The 17,294-nt window shown below is 46.6% G+C and overlaps 1 protein-coding gene across 5 annotated transcripts in view; it reads left to right on the forward strand.

Annotated features, from left to right (window-relative positions):
* The window catches only part of Evi5l (ecotropic viral integration site 5 like), a 42,182-nt gene that overhangs the window by 5,819 nt on the left and 19,069 nt on the right, over positions 1–17,294 (forward strand). For 4 of the 5 annotated variants that reach the window (XM_052168250.1, XM_052168252.1, XM_052168253.1 and 1 more), the window contains exons 2-6: positions 10,518–10,700; positions 13,546–13,735; positions 14,872–15,096; positions 15,205–15,279; positions 15,947–16,072. In XM_052168250.1, coding sequence (XP_052024210.1) covers positions 10,549–10,700; positions 13,546–13,735; positions 14,872–15,096; positions 15,205–15,279; positions 15,947–16,072 — 768 coding nt within the window. In that variant the 5' untranslated portion in view covers positions 10,518–10,548. Of the gene's footprint in view, positions 1–9,269; positions 9,380–10,517; positions 10,701–13,545; positions 13,736–14,871; positions 15,097–15,204; positions 15,280–15,946; positions 16,073–17,294 lie in introns of all 5 variants that reach the window. The other variant, XM_052168251.1, reaches the window with a different exon arrangement.

A 17,294-nucleotide genomic window follows, 5' to 3' on the forward strand; every position in this document is an offset into this window, starting at 1 on the left:
TTAGTGGCTGTTCTAGCTCCATTTCTGTTGCCGGGATAAAGTACACTGGCCAGAAGTTTGAAAGATAGCTCAGCAATTACAGTACCTTCTGCTCTGCACAGGAGCCTTCCCGACCCACCAACTCTGGGGAATCTGACACCCTCTTCTTTTTTATTTATTTATTCTTTTTATTTATTTTGGGTTTTAAAATGTTTGGATTAAAGGCATGTACTACCATGCCCAGTGAAATTTCATTTTAAATTATGTGTATTTGTGTCTCTGTGTGGGTGTATGTGTGTGAATGCAGGGACCCCTGAATGGTGTCACCCACAGTGGGATCTGTCATCTAACAGCCAAGACAGTCCCCAACAGATATGTCCACAGACTGACTTGATTTAGACAGTTTTGCAATTAAGGCACTCCTCCCTGGTAATTCTAAGTTACAGCAAACTGACATTTAAAACTAATCTGCTTGGTGGTCTAGATCTGTCATCTCAGCACTCAGAAAGTAGAGGCAGGAGGATCAGGTGTTCAAGGTCATCCTCGGTTACCTATCAGGTTTGAAACCTGCCAGGGCTACTTATGACCTCTATCTCAAGAAGAGGAGGAAGAGGAAGAGGAGGAGAAAGAAGAGAAGAAAATTTAAAACAGCTAAAAATTAAAATGTGAAGAAAGCAATCCCCAATGTTGTCCTTGTTACCCCAGGAACTATATAGCCTACCCTTTGCCAAACAAAAGGACCTGGAACCCAGCCATACTGTTGCCCAGGACTTGGGAACATCCACAGCCATGATGGTCTGCTGACCAGTTTGGGAAAATTGGGGACAGGTAGCACCTTTCCAAGCTTCAGATCCTGAACTTAATCTATGTTCATGGTGATCATGGGAGGGAGGGGATCTGAAATGAGACTTTTTTCAATCTTCAATTCAATTCAAATTTTCAAAAGGGAAGTTAGGGATCTTTATTCCTCTTGGTAATGTCATGCACTCCATAGAAGCTGCCCATATAGGCTGGCTGGTCCACTGTGCTGGAAAACACTGAGTGTGAATCACCAAGCGCTCACTCAGATTTACCAGCTGCACTCGGTGTTTTACGCATACCATTTCTGGCTGGGTTGTTTCATTTTGGTTTTTGAGACACTTTCTTTGTGTAGCCCTGGTCATTCTAGACAGTGCTTGTGGCACAATGGACCATGCCAGGAAACTTGGTAGGCTGAGCGGGTTCAGAGTCTCTGGCTCCCAGGCACCCACCTGAGACAGTAGGCAGCTCCATGCTCCCTGCCGGATTTCTGGCCTGGAACACATGTCCATACTTGCCCCAGTGGTCACACATCCCAGAACAGAGTTCTCCATGCTAATGAGGTATCTAGAGGCCCTGAGGGTTTAACCAGTAAGCTCCCCTTTTCAGACATTCCTCCCTGTAAAAGTTATTTAATCTCTGGTCAACCCTGAGGAGTTGGTAGCATCCATTTTTCACAATGAGTCAATAAACAGTGCTGAGAACCACCGTGGGGAGCATGGAGAAAGCCTACTCCTACGGAGCTGCAGCCTGAGTCTCCTGTAGAAGGCCTCTCTGCACTTCCAGACAATCACCACCAAGTTAAGGACTTGTGCTGATGAGCTAAGCCAAAGTTCCCATTTCCCCCAGGGCCCAGGCTAGTCCTCAGTCTATGGGCCCCTGACTGCTCTCAACTTGAAACTCAGAGGACCTGGACATCCACAAGTTTGGGAGCACCCAGTCCCAAACTCATCACGGATCCATGGGCCCCAATCCTTCATTCCCAACTCTTCTGTGTAGCACCCCAGCGGCAACTAGATGCCCAGGAGTCAGGGAACCCCAGCTTCAGTGTCCCCCATCTTGGACTGTATTTTCTCACCCCCTGAGCCATGTCTCAGCACTGCACTAAAGCCCAGTACCCTAGGGCAGTGGCCACACCCCAGCTGCCAGGCAGAACATGGGCCTCACACTAAAGAAATTCTTTTGCCTCTGCCTCTAAGTGCTAAGATTAAAAGTATGCGCCAACATGCCCAACTTTGTTTTTGGGTTAGCCTGGGTTGGGTTGGGGTTTTTTTGTTTTGTTTTGTTTTGTTTTGTTTTTTACTTTTTGTTGTTTTTGAGATAGGAAAGGGTCTTATGTTAGATTCACTCTCCCTATATAGCTGAAACTGTCCTTGAACTCCTGGTCTTCCTGCCTCTAATTCCTGAGTATTGAAATGACAGGCATAATGAAATGACTGATTTTGTGGAAGGGGGGGACATTGATGCAAGTGCACACACCTGTACATGTTCACAGAGGTCAGAGAGAGGAATCAGTCTTCCTCTACCACTCTCTGACTTAATTCCTTTGAGGCAGGGTCTCTCCCTGAACCTGGAGCTCATCCTTTTAGACTAGACTAACATCTAACAAATCCAGCAATAATCTTATTTCTGGCCCTTACAACACTGGGATTACTGGAGTATGCAACACCACTCTGGCCTATTATATGGGTTCTGGGATCAGAATGTAGGACCTCATGGTTAAGCAGCAAGTACTCTTAACTTCTGAGCCATCCTTCTGTCCCACACACCTAGTTTTATATGGTGTTGGGGATGGAACCCAGAACTTCATATATACTAAGCAAGCATGCTGCCAACTGAGCCATATCCCTGGCCCATATACATATATAATAATATATGTTATATGTTAAATATAATATACATATAGTTTATCTATATATTGTTTTTAAATTAAAAAAGGTAAAGAAGGCAGAAGCATCATGGGTGACCTTAGGGCAAAGAGTGGAGAGAGGAAACCAAGTTCAAATCCTCTTCTAATGACAGAATTGGGGTACCAACCAGTGACCCTCTCCCTACCAGTGTGGTGCTTCTTTATTTTCTAATATTCTTTATTCTGCTCTTTATTTTTCTTACTACCCTTGTACACAGTCTTCTTTGAACAATGTTCTGTGAAGTTGAGGGTGTAACTCAGTAGTAGAGAGCTTGTCTAGGATGAAGCCCTTGATTTGCTCATGAGTACCACAAATAAAAGTGTATCGGCACACATACATATTATGTGTGTAATTTATTTTTATAATTTGGGGTGGGGTTTTTTGAGATAGGATCTCTTGTAGCCCAGGTTGAATTTGGATTCATTATGTGACCAAAGATGGCCTTATTATATTTTTATTTCTTTTGTGTGCGAGTGTGTGTGTGTCTGCAAGAGCAGTATATGTTATTAACTACTGAACCATCTCTCCAGTTCCTAAAGATTTTTATTTTTTATTCATGTGTATGTGAGTCTGTTTAAATGTGTGTGCATGAGCATGTGCATATGGATACCTAAAGAGGCCAGGAGAGGCCATCAGGTCCCATAGAGCTAGAGTTTGTAGGCTGTTGAGAGCTGACTGACATGGGTAGTAGGAACCTAACTCGAGTCCTCTGGAAGAGCAGCAAGAGTTCTTAACTACTGAGCAAACTCTCCAGTTCAACACCCTAATTTTTTAATGCACATTTTTTATTGGATCAATGTATGTATATGTCTGTAGGGTGTATATGTTTAGGCATGCAGGTACATATATATCACTTTGTGCATGTGGAAGTCAAAAGACAGCCTGAAACATCTGACCACACTGCTGTCCATATTGTTTGAGACATGGTCTCTTGTTGTTAGGCTGGCTGAGCCTGAGAGCTGCATGGATTCTCATCTCTCTACCTCCTGTCTTGCCGCTGGAATGCTGGGATTACAGACATGCACTACTTCTCCAGGTTTACAAGGGTTCATGGGACTCAAACTCAGGTCCTCAAACAGTACCCATTGATCCATCTTCCCACCAACCTCTAGTGTCCATTTTTGCCCCTGTGATATTTAGTTATTGTATATCCTCCAGCTCCCATGGGCAATGGCACTTCCTTGTAATGCCCTCGTTTCTGATGACCTTCCCAGACAAGAGGTCAGCTGATATTTCATGCAGTATCCCTTCATCAGGACCTCTCTAGCATTCTTCTCATAGTTAGAGTAAGACAAGGACTTCAATGGAGAAAACCCACAGAATTAATGCACCCTTCCTCATCATCTCATGTCAAGGGCATATGATATCCTTATGAGGTTACTGTTGTTGCTGACCCTGATTACCTCTCTGAACCACATGGGAATTTTTGTCTTGATTCACTCAACAAATGTTTATTGAACATCTGCCAAATGCTAAGAGTACATTAACGGATTAGAGCATAAAATTAAGATGCTGCTTTGTCCTCAAATCATAACAAGGCAGGCAAGGACAGAAGCCATTGGCATAAAATTTATGTAGGGAGCTGGGGAAACAGCGTAGTAGTTAAGACACACCATGTGTGAGGACTGGAGGTCAGATCCTTGGTACCCACATAGTGTCTGATGGGTGTTATGGCCCACCTTGAATTCTGTCTAGGTAGGCAAGCAATGTAGGTGAATTCTGAGTACAAGTGAGAGTTCCTGACTCCATCTATAATGTGAGCAATTGAAGAAGATGCCAGATATCAACCTCGGCTCTCTGCATGAATCCTAGTGCATATAACTTCATCCCCCTCCCTATGTGTACACACACACACATACACACACACACACACACACACACAGAGGGGGGAGGGGGAAGCATGTATATTGGGCTAAGGTTTGGGTGTATTTTCAGGGGGAAAATTCAGGATGGTAGAAGATTGACAGAAAGACTTCATAGTAAGTATGCTTAAGGTGGGGCTAGAGATATGTTTCAGTGGTTAAGAGCATTTATCTCTCTTTCCAAGTTTAGTTCCCAGCACTCACATAATGGCTTACAATCATCCTTGATTCCAGTTCCAGAGAATACAACACCTTCTTCTAACTAGAGTACCAGGTATACATGCATACATGCAGGCCAAGCACTCACGCACATAAAATGGATCTAAGAAATGAAAAAAAGAACATTCAGTGCTGGAGGATGGCTCAGTAGGTAAAAGCACTTACTAGCAAATGTGACAGACAACCTGAGTTCAATCCTAGGAATGAATGTACATGATGGAGCACAGAACTGATCTCCTGAATGGCCCTTACCCTTTCACATGTATGCCGTGGCACATACACATCCATGCCACTAATTAATTAATTAATTAGTTTCATTGAAAAAAGGGAATTCTCAGCTAGACCAGGACTGCAGCTTGACTGGCCGAATACTCACCCAGAATGCTCCAGGCCCTGGGTTCTGTCCTCAGTACCATACAAACTGAGCGTGGTGATGGTACCTGTAAACAAAACCCAAAGACTAGAAATGGAAGGAGGAAGAAAGAATGTGTTGGATATACACATTAGGCCAAAGGGGCCTTTCTGAAATCTCACCCTAGTTCACAAGCCCTCAAAGAGAAGGCTCTGATTACTGCAGGGTTGCTTTGACGTCCTTTGGTGTTCCATCCCTCTCCCAACTTTGTTTTGTTTTGTTTTTTGTTTTCTTTCTCAGTACTGGGGTTTTTTTTTCCAGTACAGGGCACTTGCATCATTTGTACTTTGTAGCCACTGTGAGCAGCACTACTATGAACACTAACATGTACACTTATATGGGTGGATACTTCAGCTGTCTCGGGTAGACCTCTAGTGGGAAACTGCTGGATCCTACTCTCACTTGTTACTTCCAGAAACTCTCTGACTGTTGCATTCTGAGAATTCATCCGGATCTATGATACACATATATCAGGACGATCAAGAGTGACTCCTGCCTTAGGGTGAGAGGTCATCAAGTCTTATGAAGGACCTGGGGATGATGGAGCTGTTGAGGGCCAGCTGCCAATCTTGGCTAACCACTGGTAGAAAAAGCAAGAGATGAGAGTTTCACCTACATTAGCTTGTTTAGACTCTGATAATAGGGCTGGAGAGATGTTCTTTTGGATGCTCTTGTAGAGGACTCAGGTTCTATTCCCAGCACCCACATAGTAGCTTACAACCATCCTTAACTCCAATTCTATAAGATCCAGTGGCTTCTTTTGGCCTTCATGGGCATCAAGTACACATGTGGTATACTTACATACAAGCAGTAAACATTCCTACACAGAAAATAGATCTTTTAAAATAAAATTAAAATAAACCCTAAGAATGCACTGGGGATTTATCAGCGTAGTATGCACACAATCTTGGATTCTGTCTCTGTATAAACTGGGCAAGATTACAGAGGCCTGTTATCACGGCATTTAGGAGACAGAGGCAGAGAGATCAGGAGTTCAAAGGTATCCTTGTCTACTTATTGAGTCTGAGGCCAGCCCAGGCTACAAGACACCCTTGTAAGGTTATAGAGGGAGAGATGACACACAGGTGACTAAGATGCCCTGCCCAAAGATGTAGGAAGAGAAGCAGAAGGCTTTCCTTATTAACTTGAAGGAGAGGGCTTCAAGAAAAAGAAACATGGCCATCAGTGCCCAAATGCCAGTGAGGGAAAAGGCAGAGAAACTCAGAGACGTGACATCGGGGCTTTTCTATCTTCACAATCACTGGACACCAGCACCATCTTTGCTCCGCCCTCTGTTCTGACTCAGCTTCAGAAGCCATGAGACAGACAGATGTGGTGTCTCATAATTGTGAATCCCAACTCTCAGGAGACTGAAGAAGGATCACAAGCTTGAGGCCAACCTAGACTACTCTCTTGGATTCTTTTCTGTTGTTGTGATACAATATCCTGACAAGAGCACCTTCTGGGAAAAGGGTTTATTTTAGCTTACAATTTTTTGTCATTCCATCATGTCAGGGTGTCACAGCAGCAGAAATTGTGGGGACACATTTACTTCACAATCTGGAAGCAGAGAGCAATAGGCTCTATGCTTACTCACTTTCTCTTAGTCCTGCAGTGGGTCTTCCTACCTCTGTTATAAACTAATCAAGAGAAGTCCACCAGCCATGCCACAGGCCCACAGAGTTGATGAGTTAGAGTGTGAATATTGATGAACTTCAAGAGAATATGTGTGGGTGACTAGTATCCTGTGTGCATGTGGTATGTCTGAATATGAAGGAGTACATATGTACCCCAAGAGTATAAATCTGAGTATGTGTGTATGTGTTGTATTGTGTTTCAGTATGTATGAGTGTATGCCCAAGTAGATGTAGGTGTGACTCGATGTGCATGAATGTGTGTGAATGTGTGTATACCAGAGTGTGTATGTGTGTGAAAGTGTATGAATAAGGAAAGGTGGGTGGAGCCCATCCTGAGGCTAGGTCCTCTCTGCTTCTCAGGTACTAGGTAGTCCCAGGCTATCTCATTATCCATAGGTGCCTTTGCCCTGAGTTCTCAATGCTCCCCAAATGTAGCAATAGTTCTGGAGCCCTCATCCTGCCTCTACTACCTTTCTTTCCATGTTCTTGCAGTTCTGGAGACTAGCTCTGCCTAGAAAGATCATCCTTCCTTAGCACTTTATGACCACAGCCCCTCACCACAGGGCACTGCAGGAGGTCCTGAGGCAGCCCCTTTGTCTCTGCCTCTGTCTCTCTGTTTCTGTCTCTGTCTCTGTCTCTGTCTCTCTCTCTCTCTCTCTCTCTCTCTCTCTCTCTCTCTCTCTCTCTCTCTGGTCTCTCCCTTTCTGTCTCCCCCCCCAAAAATGATTAGCTCCTAGTTCAGCAGTGTATAACTGCTGGAAAACCTTTGGAACTGGCCATCCTCAGCCAGCCTGGCACTCACGGAAATCTATAACCCTGGGCTGGGGAGGGATTAAAGTGCCTGCTATGAAAGTTTTAGGACTGGTGTTCCAATCCCCAGAACCCACATAAATGCCAGGTGGTGGCAGTCTGCCTGTACTTCCAGCTCACAAGCTCTGGGGTTTGCTTGACAGACTCCACGTCAATGAATAAGGTGGAAGAGTGGTCAAGGATGATTCCTGACAAGGATAATTCGACTTCAGGACTCCACATGCAAGTACACACAAGTCCAAGGTTTTTTGCTCCCAAATAGAGTTGGGGGAGAGCTACCCTGGTCCTGAAGGGAGCCAGGTTCCTAAGGAACGGTGATTCTAAGATTCTCAAAAGCTGAAATGAGAGCTGTGAAGCCCCAAGATCCACCTGCAATAAGGCATCAGTAGAGAGGGGCCCAGAACTAAGCCCAGGACTAAGGTGGAATCCAGCTTACTTGGATTCCAATCACCTGGAATTGATTGGACACTATAGAAAGGTGCTTACTGCAGACAGGTTCACTGTGTTCTCTCATATTGTGTCTGTTCCCCACTACCTAAGGAATCAGATGTTCCCTTTGAAGGGACCATTTGAGGCCCTTTCTGTGGCCATGAGTCAGAACTGGGTCAAGTTGGGTTCAGGCACACAGGACAGACTTCTGGCATAGAGCACAGAAAGAGGTGTGAAGGTACCATGCTATGTGACCAGAAAGCAGGAGTGGAGATTTCTTTCTGCCTCTGAGGCTCTAGGTTCTCAAACCCTGCATATGACCTAGGTTCACCAGGAGGAAATATAGCTAGACAAAAAAAAAAAAAAAAAAAAAAATGCTCCCCAGTCTCCACCTTCCCCTCCAGAGTCTTTTCCTTTTTCTATTTTTAATGTGTATTTCTGTGGGAATGCGCATGTTCATGTGTGTGAGTACAAGTGTACCATGCTGTGCATATGGAGGTCTTAAGGATAACCTCGGGTGTCAGAGTTTCCTGTTGGTAGCCACTCTGTACACCAAGCTAGTTGGCCCCTAAGTTTCTAGGGATTCTCCTGTGTCTTCCTCCCATCTCACTGAAGGAGGGCTGAGATTACAAAAGTGTGTGAGTTACTGTGTCCAGCTTTAGATAGAGTGTAGAAATCCAAGCTCATGTCTTATCCAGTAAGCAATTTTCTCAGCCCATTCCAAAGCATTTTATGATCCTAGAAATGCTACCAGGGAATGCCAGCTCTGCCCCCAATTCCCTTCATGCCATGGCAGACCCTAGGAACCCCAGTTCTCAGCAAGACCTACAGCTCTGGGCCTAGGGTAGATAACAATGACCTACACTGATGGACAAACATGTCGTGTGCTATATGTAATATGCTTGGGTTACAACCTTCCCTTTGAAGGACCCTTGTCTCTAGAGACCGGAGAAGTTCAGTGACTACCCTAAAATTCACACAACTCATTGACAGAGAGCCAGGCTTTAAACACATCACTCTATATCAGCACACACCTTTGATTTGCTTTATTTCTGTATGTGTGCCCCGTGTTGCACATATGTGAATAAGTGTTCTTATGGAGACTGGGGGATAGCCACAGCTGCTGTTCTTCAATTGCTGTTCACTTTGCTTTATATCTGTTTTTAATATGTGTCTGTATGAATGTATGACATGTGTTTGCCTTCCCTTAAAGGCCAGAAGGAAGAGTCTAATATCCTGGAGTTGGAGTTATAGGCTGTGGATGCTGGGAACTACACTTGGAAAGGAACACTAAGTACTCTTAACCACTGAGCCATAGCTGAGGTTATCACCTTGGTTTTTGTTTGTTTTTGTTTTGTTTTGATGTTATTGTTGTTGTTTAGGGGTATTATTGTTGTTGTCTGTTTAAGATAGGGTCTCTCAATGGTCTGAAATTTACCAGTTTAGCTAGGCTGGTTGGTCCGTGCACCCAGAACCCTTCTGTCTTTAGCCCTCCTGCAGCATGCACACACAACTACACCAGTATCTTTTTTTTTAAGAGATTTGTTTATTTATATGTAAGTACACTGTAGCTGTCTTCAGACACCCCAGAAGAGGGCATTAGATCTCATTACAGACGGCTGTGGGCCACCATACAGTTGCTAGGATTTGCCTTTGAGAGACCAGTCAGTGCTCTTACCCTCTGAGCCATCTCTCCAGCCCCTACACCAGTATCTCGTCATGGGTTTTAGAGATTGAACTTGGGTGCTCATGCTTATATGGCAAATACTTAACAGACTGAACTATCTCCCAACCTTTAGCCTTTGTTTTTGTCACCAAACAGGCAAAAATCAAGAGGCCAGTGTCCTCAGAAGTCCCTAGAAGGCTAGGCAGATGATCCCAGGAAAAGTAAGAAAGAAGGCTTGGCGTGTGAATATTGAGACAAGGATGCCCCCCTCTAAACCATCAGTGCCCCCCCTTACATTCCCTAGGGTACCAGTTCCTGGCACTTTGATGTGGCCTTGGCTTCCCAGCCCAAGGGGACATTACTGCTCCAGCCTTTGACAGCACCAGACAACAGTAGAGAATAACTGATTAGTCTGTGCCAGCAACATACTGTTCTTGAGACAGGGCAAGTCAAATGCCACTATGAGGCTCCTAGGGCAAGGCACAGCAGAGAACAGAACACTGTCTTAAAACGGTGGTCAGAACAAGGGGTTTTGTGCCCCACTGAAGCTATACATTAGATCCTTAGGACCTCCAGTGACAAGAAACCTCTGGCCCAGGCCTTGCTGCTGGATTTGAGCCTTGGCTGTTGGTTGTAGCACATAGAATCTATCGTACAAGTAGGAGTGGACCAGGACTGGAAAGTCTGGGGTGATATAGTATTCTCAGAGTGAGTAGACAGACTTTGCTCAGTCAGAGCTGACAATCCAAGGTGGACATCTACCTAGTGCTAACAATATGTATCTCCCACCCCTAGACAGAGCTGTAACCTGGAATCCCCCAGGCTGATGAGCCTGCCCACCATGGCAAGCCCCACTCTGAGCCCCGACTCCTCATCTCAGGAGGCCCTGTCAGCACCCACCTGCTCTCCAACCTCTGACTCTGAGAACCTCAGCCCAGATGAACTAGAACTCCTGGCCAAGCTGGAGGAGCAGAACCGGTGAGTGGGGAGGAGGGCCGACTCCTGACTTCCTGGGACCCTCACACTCAGAGCTAGACCTGGGATGCACAAGATGCTTAAAGAATGGTTTTTCTCTCATCCTCCCAATGTGGGCTGGGTAAATTGGTTTCTTCATTCAGAAGAGGAATTCCACATTTCAAAAGATCAAATGAATCTAGCTTTCCTTTACAAAGCTATCTTTTAAAGGAAAATGTTAAAGCTCCCACCTGCCCCTGTTGTACAGGTCTTGGAGGTTTGGGGTGTTTTTGGAAGAGAGTGGGGGGGGGGAGGTCTTTGAGTTTTCTACCTGTAGAATCTCCTTACTGGGGAATTCTAGACAGAACCTCTACTGCTGAACCACACACTCCCAGCCCCTCACTGTGGGCTTCTAGGAGAATGCTATACCACAGAGTCCTGTCCGCAGCCCCTCAATGAGGTATTTGGCTCTACTACTGAGCAGCAGTCTTGGGCTCATACCATCACTCAGGAATGAATGGACCCAGCCGATCAGGAGACACTGCCACTAAGGAAAAAGCACTACATTACTTACAGTTCCCACAAGGAGAGGAGGCAGGCCTGCCAGTCGGGCAGACAAGAGCATTTCCTGAGGGAAAATGCTGGCAAGAACCTTTATATTGGTTTCCATGGGCAGAGGGGGTGAAACAGGGCAGGCAAGCATGCAAGTCACTGACTTGAAGCATTTCAGTGTAGCCCCAGATGCTGGGTACTCAGCCCTGAGGGGTATGAGCGGATGGATGGTGAGCAGGAGTCACAGCTTGATGGAGGAAGTGATTAGGGTGCAGGCTCTGCATTGGTTGATTTGCATATGGGAAAGTTCACTTACAGACATACAGGCCATTCCTATCTTTAATAATTGCCTAGCACTAGGAAGAACCATCCCAGTCCCTCCATCTCTCCAGAGTATATAAAGCTATCAAACGTATCCTAAAAGCATAACAACATGTGGAAGCTTACAGCAGGAGGATCAAGAGAGTGAGGCCAGCTGGTTGCGGTGGCACATGCCAGTAAGATTTGCTGAAGAAGGCAGAGGCAGGAAGATCACGAGTTCAAGGCCAGCCTGGGCTACACATTTTTTGGCTGGGCAGTGGTGGTACATGCCTGTAATCCCAGCACTCTGGGAGGCAGAGGCAGGCGGATTTCTGAGTTCGAGGCCAGCCTGGTCTACAGAGTGAGTTCCAGAACAGCCAGGGCTACACAGAGAAACCCTGTCTCAGGAAAACCAACAAAACAAAACAAAACAAACAAACAAACAAAAAGGGCTGGGGTCCTCAGTGGTCAAACACTCACCAAGAATATACAGGTCCCTAAATTCAATCCCCATTAGAAATAATAAAGGGAATGATGCTGGAGAGATGTCTTAGTGGTTAAAAGCCCTAGCTAATTGCTCTTCCAGAAGAACTGGGTTCAATTCCCAATACTCACATGGTGGCTCCATGGCCATCTGTAACTCTAGTTCCAGGGCATTTGATGCCCTCTTCTGACTTTGGGGCACCAAGCACATACTGGTACTCAGACATTAATACAGACAAAACACCTAGAATACAAACAAAATAAAATATTTAGAAATAAGAATGCCAGGCACTGGTGGTACATGTCTTTAATCTCAGCTCTCAGGAAGTAGAGGCAGGTAGATCTCCGAGTTTGAAGCTAGCCTGGTCTACAGAGTGAATTCCATGGCAGCCAGGGCTATACAGAAGAAGGAGGAGAAGGAGGACGAGGAGGAGAGGGAGAGAGAAGAAGAAGGAGGAGGAGGAGGAGGAGGAGGAAGAGGAGGAATAAATTATTAACTAAAAAGAAGGAGGAAGGAAGGGAGATAGCTTAATCTTTAAAGTGCTTGAATGTGATCCCCAGAATCCACATTAAAAAGCAATCATATCCAGCATTTAATCCCAGCACTCAGAAGGCAGAGGCAGATAGATTTCTGTGAGTTTGATGACAGCTTAGTTTACATAGGGAGTTCCAGGCCAGCCTGGGCTACATAGTGAAATGCTGTCTAAAACAAAAACAAAAAATCAAACAAACAAACAAAAACAAACAAAAAACAAAAACAAACAAACAAACAAAAACACTAGTCAAGTAATTCCAGCAATGGTAAAGTAGGGAAGGCAGATCCCCAAGGCTCACTGACTAACCATCCTTAATTGGAGAGGTGCAAGGTCATGAGAGGACCTGTCTCAAAAATAAAATGGACTCCTTAACAGTAGCAAAGGTTGACCACTAGCCTCCACATGCATGTGCAAACACTTACATAGGCATTCAAAGAAAGAGAAGGAAAAATGGAAGGTAAAGGACATGGTTAATACAGCCCCAAGTGTCCTCGGCACTCTAAAGTGCCCTCAGCCAGAACTTGCATTCTGAGTCCCTCTATACAGACCATCCCTAAATGTGTTGCACAGAGTTGGTGTGAGAATGAGCCGGTAGAAGTGCACACGTGGTACAGAAGAGGAACACACAAATGGCTTTCTAAAGGCCAGGGCTCAGGGAGGTTAGGTCACTGGCCAAGATCGCTTAGCAAGAAAGGCAGTGTGGGAGCTAAAGATATGACTCAGCAGTCAGGAGCACTTGCCGCTCTCTCAGCAGACCCAAGTTCAGTTCCCAGCACCCACACTGGGTGGCTCACAACCACTCCAGAACCAGGAGATCCAGGGCCCTCTTTTGGCTTCCACATGCACCTACACGCGCATGGCATACATGTGTAGAGATGAAAGTCTTTAAGGAGAGAAAAGCAGACAAGGTGGATCTAGTCTGGCCGAGTGCTTCGGGGCCCCTGTGACAGGAGCCACTGGGATTTTCTCGCTTCCCCTCTCCTCCTCTTCTCACCTAGGCTCCTGGAAGCCGACTCCAAGTCCATGCGCTCCATGAACGGCTCCCGGAGGAACAGCGGCTCCTCACTAGTGTCCAGCTCCTCAGCCTCCTCCAACCTGAGCCACCTGGAGGAGGACACATGGATTCTCTGGGGCCGGATTGCCAACGAGTGGGAGGAGTGGCGGCGCAGGAAGGAAAAACTACTCAAGGTGGCCTGAGGCAGATGTGGGATGGGTCTGGCCAGCCTGGCCATTCATCCACCGGCCAGGGCCAGGTAGCCCGCTGTAGCCCGCTGTAGCCCTCTTTAAGAGAAGGGCCAAAGTGGAGATGTACAGATAGAACATTGGAACGGGGTTGGGGGTGGGGGGCTTAGGATGAGAGTGGTCTTGGTGCCTGCTTGCATTGTACTCTGATGTAATGGTGCATATACCTATGACCCATGTTACTCAGGACACTGAGGCAAGAAGCTTGCAAAATGAGAGCCAGTTTGAACTGCATAGTGAAACTTTATGTCAAAAAGCTTGCTTAAAAAGAATGAGGGGGCTGGGAAAATACCTCTCTGAAAAGTGCCCACTGCATAAACTAGAAGACCTAAGGTCCATCCCCAGCACCTACAGAAAGCTGAGCGTGCTGGCACATGCTTGTAATCCCAGCACTATGGAGGCAGAGTCAGGCAGATCCCTGGAGCTCCTAGCCAGTCAGCTTAGCCCTGTGGGCAAGCCACAGCCTAGTGTCTCAAAATACATGTGGATAGGCCACCAAGATAGCTCAGCAAATAAAGACACTTGCTGTAAAGACTAATAACCTAAGTTTTGTCCTCAGGTCCCTTAAAATAGGAGAGATTCAACTCCTTCAAATATACATGCAAGTTGTCCTCTGGTACATACTGCCTACACACACACACACACACACACACACACTAAATAATTTAAATGTAATTTAAAATATAACAACAAAACAAAACAAACAACAACAAAATACAAGGTGGAACCAAAATCCAAGGTTGGAATGACAACCAAGGCTGACCTCTGACCTCCATATATACACATATATCTGTGCTTATATGTGTGTATGTATGTATATACATGAATATGAACATTAACACAGAGCATGAGAATTGGGATTATAGCTAAATGGTAGAGGAGTCTCTGAAGGATGGGGGAGCCCCCAATAAGCACCATGACTAGCTAAAGAAGAGTGACTCAGATGTCCTCTGTACTATCCTAAAAGCATGTGTAAGCCATAACTGAAGTGCTGAACTGGGTTGGCCGTTGGACGGCTGCTGTGTGTGGGGCAGACTCTAGCCCTAGCCTCCCTTCCCCCACCTCACCCCTCCCCATGGCAGGAGCTGATCCGAAAGGGCATCCCACACCACTTTCGGGCCATCGTTTGGCAGCTCCTGTGCAGTGCCACAGACATGCCTGTCAAGAACCAGTACTCTGAGCTCCTCAAGATGTCCTCACCGTGTGAGAAGCTGATCCGAAGGGACATTGCCCGCACCTACCCCGAGCATGAATTCTTCAAAGGCCAGGACAGCCTGGGCCAGGAAGTCCTCTTCAATGTCATGAAGGTAAGGCCCCAGAATTGGCTCCAGCCACCTTAGCAGCAATCTCCACTTGAGATGGCTCCATGGGGGATGGTGGGAATCCTGTGTTTACCCAGCCTCCTTCCCTTCTAGGCATACTCCCTGGTTGATCGGGAGGTGGGCTACTGCCAGGGCAGTGCCTTCATTGTGGGCTTACTCCTCATGCAGGTAAGTCCTGGGCTCCATCCCCAAGAGATGAACATAAGAGCATCCCCTGAACCTAGTGACCTCCTAGGGCCAGAGCCTTCCTCAGCAGCCCTGTGACAGAAGCCAGCCCAAGCTCTCAGTGGGTGGATATGGAAGAGCTAGGCTGGCATTTATGCTGCCTAGCTCCAGATACTGTATCATGCAGGACAGGAACAGGACAACAGGACTTAGGGAGCAGTGGGACAGGGAAGAACCACAGGTCAACAATTTAGGTGTTTAGAGGGGTTTACAGGGGTATTCCTCCAGAGAAACCAGAAGGTTTAGAACTGGGAGAAAGGAGATAGCTGGGTGTCAACAGGGATGTCTTAACCAGATAGATGAGACTGGGGTACTAGCAGGGTTTAAGTACAGCTCCATTGTTTCCTGTTAGTGGCCCTCAGCAAATAAATTCAGCCACAGGTCTTCCATCAATAAATAGTACGGATAATATTTATGGTTTGTTGGATGGGTCCCCGTAGCCAGGTATAGTTACAGTAAATATAAATGGGGCAAAAACATGCCCCCGGGTACTATCACATTGTCCAGAGTCCAAGCATGGCCTTTCTGTGCCTTCTGTCACACACACACACACACACACACACACACACACACACACACACACACACAAACGCATTGCTGGTCCCTCCAGATGCCCGAGGAAGAAGCCTTCTGTGTGTTCGTGCGGCTGATGCAGGAGTACCGGCTACGGGAGCTCTTCAAGCCCAGCATGGCCGAGCTGGGACTCTGTATCTACCAGTTTGAATACATGCTACAGGTAAGCAGGCTAGGGATGAGCACCCTGGGGTTATTTCCAGAAAACCCCTGAACTGGAAATTCTAGGCCTGAGAAATGACCCTTGGGAGCTGAGGATGTGGCTCATTTGGTAGGATCCTTGCCCATCATGCACAAAGCCCTGGATACCATCCCTAGAACTATGCCCAGAACCATAAACTGGCATGGGAGTATACATCTGTCATCCTACAGCTTAGGGGGTAGATGAAGAAGGATCAGAAATTCAAGGTCAGTCTCAGCCATGTAGGAAGTTCCAGCCAGCCTGCGTTATATGAAACTGTCTCTGGAAAGTAGTGGTGGTATAACATGCTTGGAGCCTGGCAAGGCAGTACACACTCATGATCACAGTGCTTCAGTTTATGAGACAGGAGGATAATCAAGGCCAGCCTAGGGCTACGTAGTAAGGCCTATCTCTATATCTAGGAGCTGGGGGCAGGGAGGGTGCAGTATAGTCAGAAGTAGAAGACTTGCTTGGCACATAAGAGTCCTGGGTTCAATGTGAGGTTCTGTGGAGAAGAAGGGGGAAGTGAGGAGAAATGGAAGGAGAAAGAACCGAGGAAAGAGAAGGATGAAAGGAGTGAGGGAGGGAGAGGTGGAGGGGGAGAGAGGGAGGAAAGGAACCCCCATCCTTTCCTGTGAGATGAAATCACACAACTGTGGAGCATGCTGGGAGGGACAAGGTGAGCCGGGACAGGGGCTGCTGGGCTCCCAGAACCACTAAGGCAGAACAGGGAGGAGGAGGAGGCTGGCTCCACATGCTAAGGTGTGGTGGAAGGAGGGGCAAGTGCTGTCTGCCTGCCTCTGCTTATTACAGGGGAGCTACAGGCATCTCCATTTATAAATAGCAATCCTCCCAGGGCTCACTCCTGGCTGGCAGACAGTACCTACACACACACACACACACACACCACCACCACCACCACCACCACCACCACCATTCTTGTACTCTTAGACTCTCTGGCCAGCTTTAGAAGCCCATGGCAAGAGAAGTGTACCAGCAGTGAGCTGACAGTGCCGGCTCCTCTTCCAGGCTCTGAGGACAGGCAGGTAGAGTCCCATGGGGCCAGAAGCTGAACAAACAGGAGGCTCGGGCACCTACAAACATGAAAGCAGGGGATGGGGTAGCATGCCTGCCTAGTATTTTTGAGGTCCTGGGTTTGACCCCCAATATCCTTCCCTACCCTCAAAAAGAAAAGAAATTTCAC

This window comes from Apodemus sylvaticus, chromosome 22 (genome assembly GCF_947179515.1).
Source record: "Apodemus sylvaticus chromosome 22, mApoSyl1.1, whole genome shotgun sequence".
NCBI lineage: Eukaryota > Metazoa > Chordata > Mammalia > Rodentia > Muridae > Apodemus > Apodemus sylvaticus.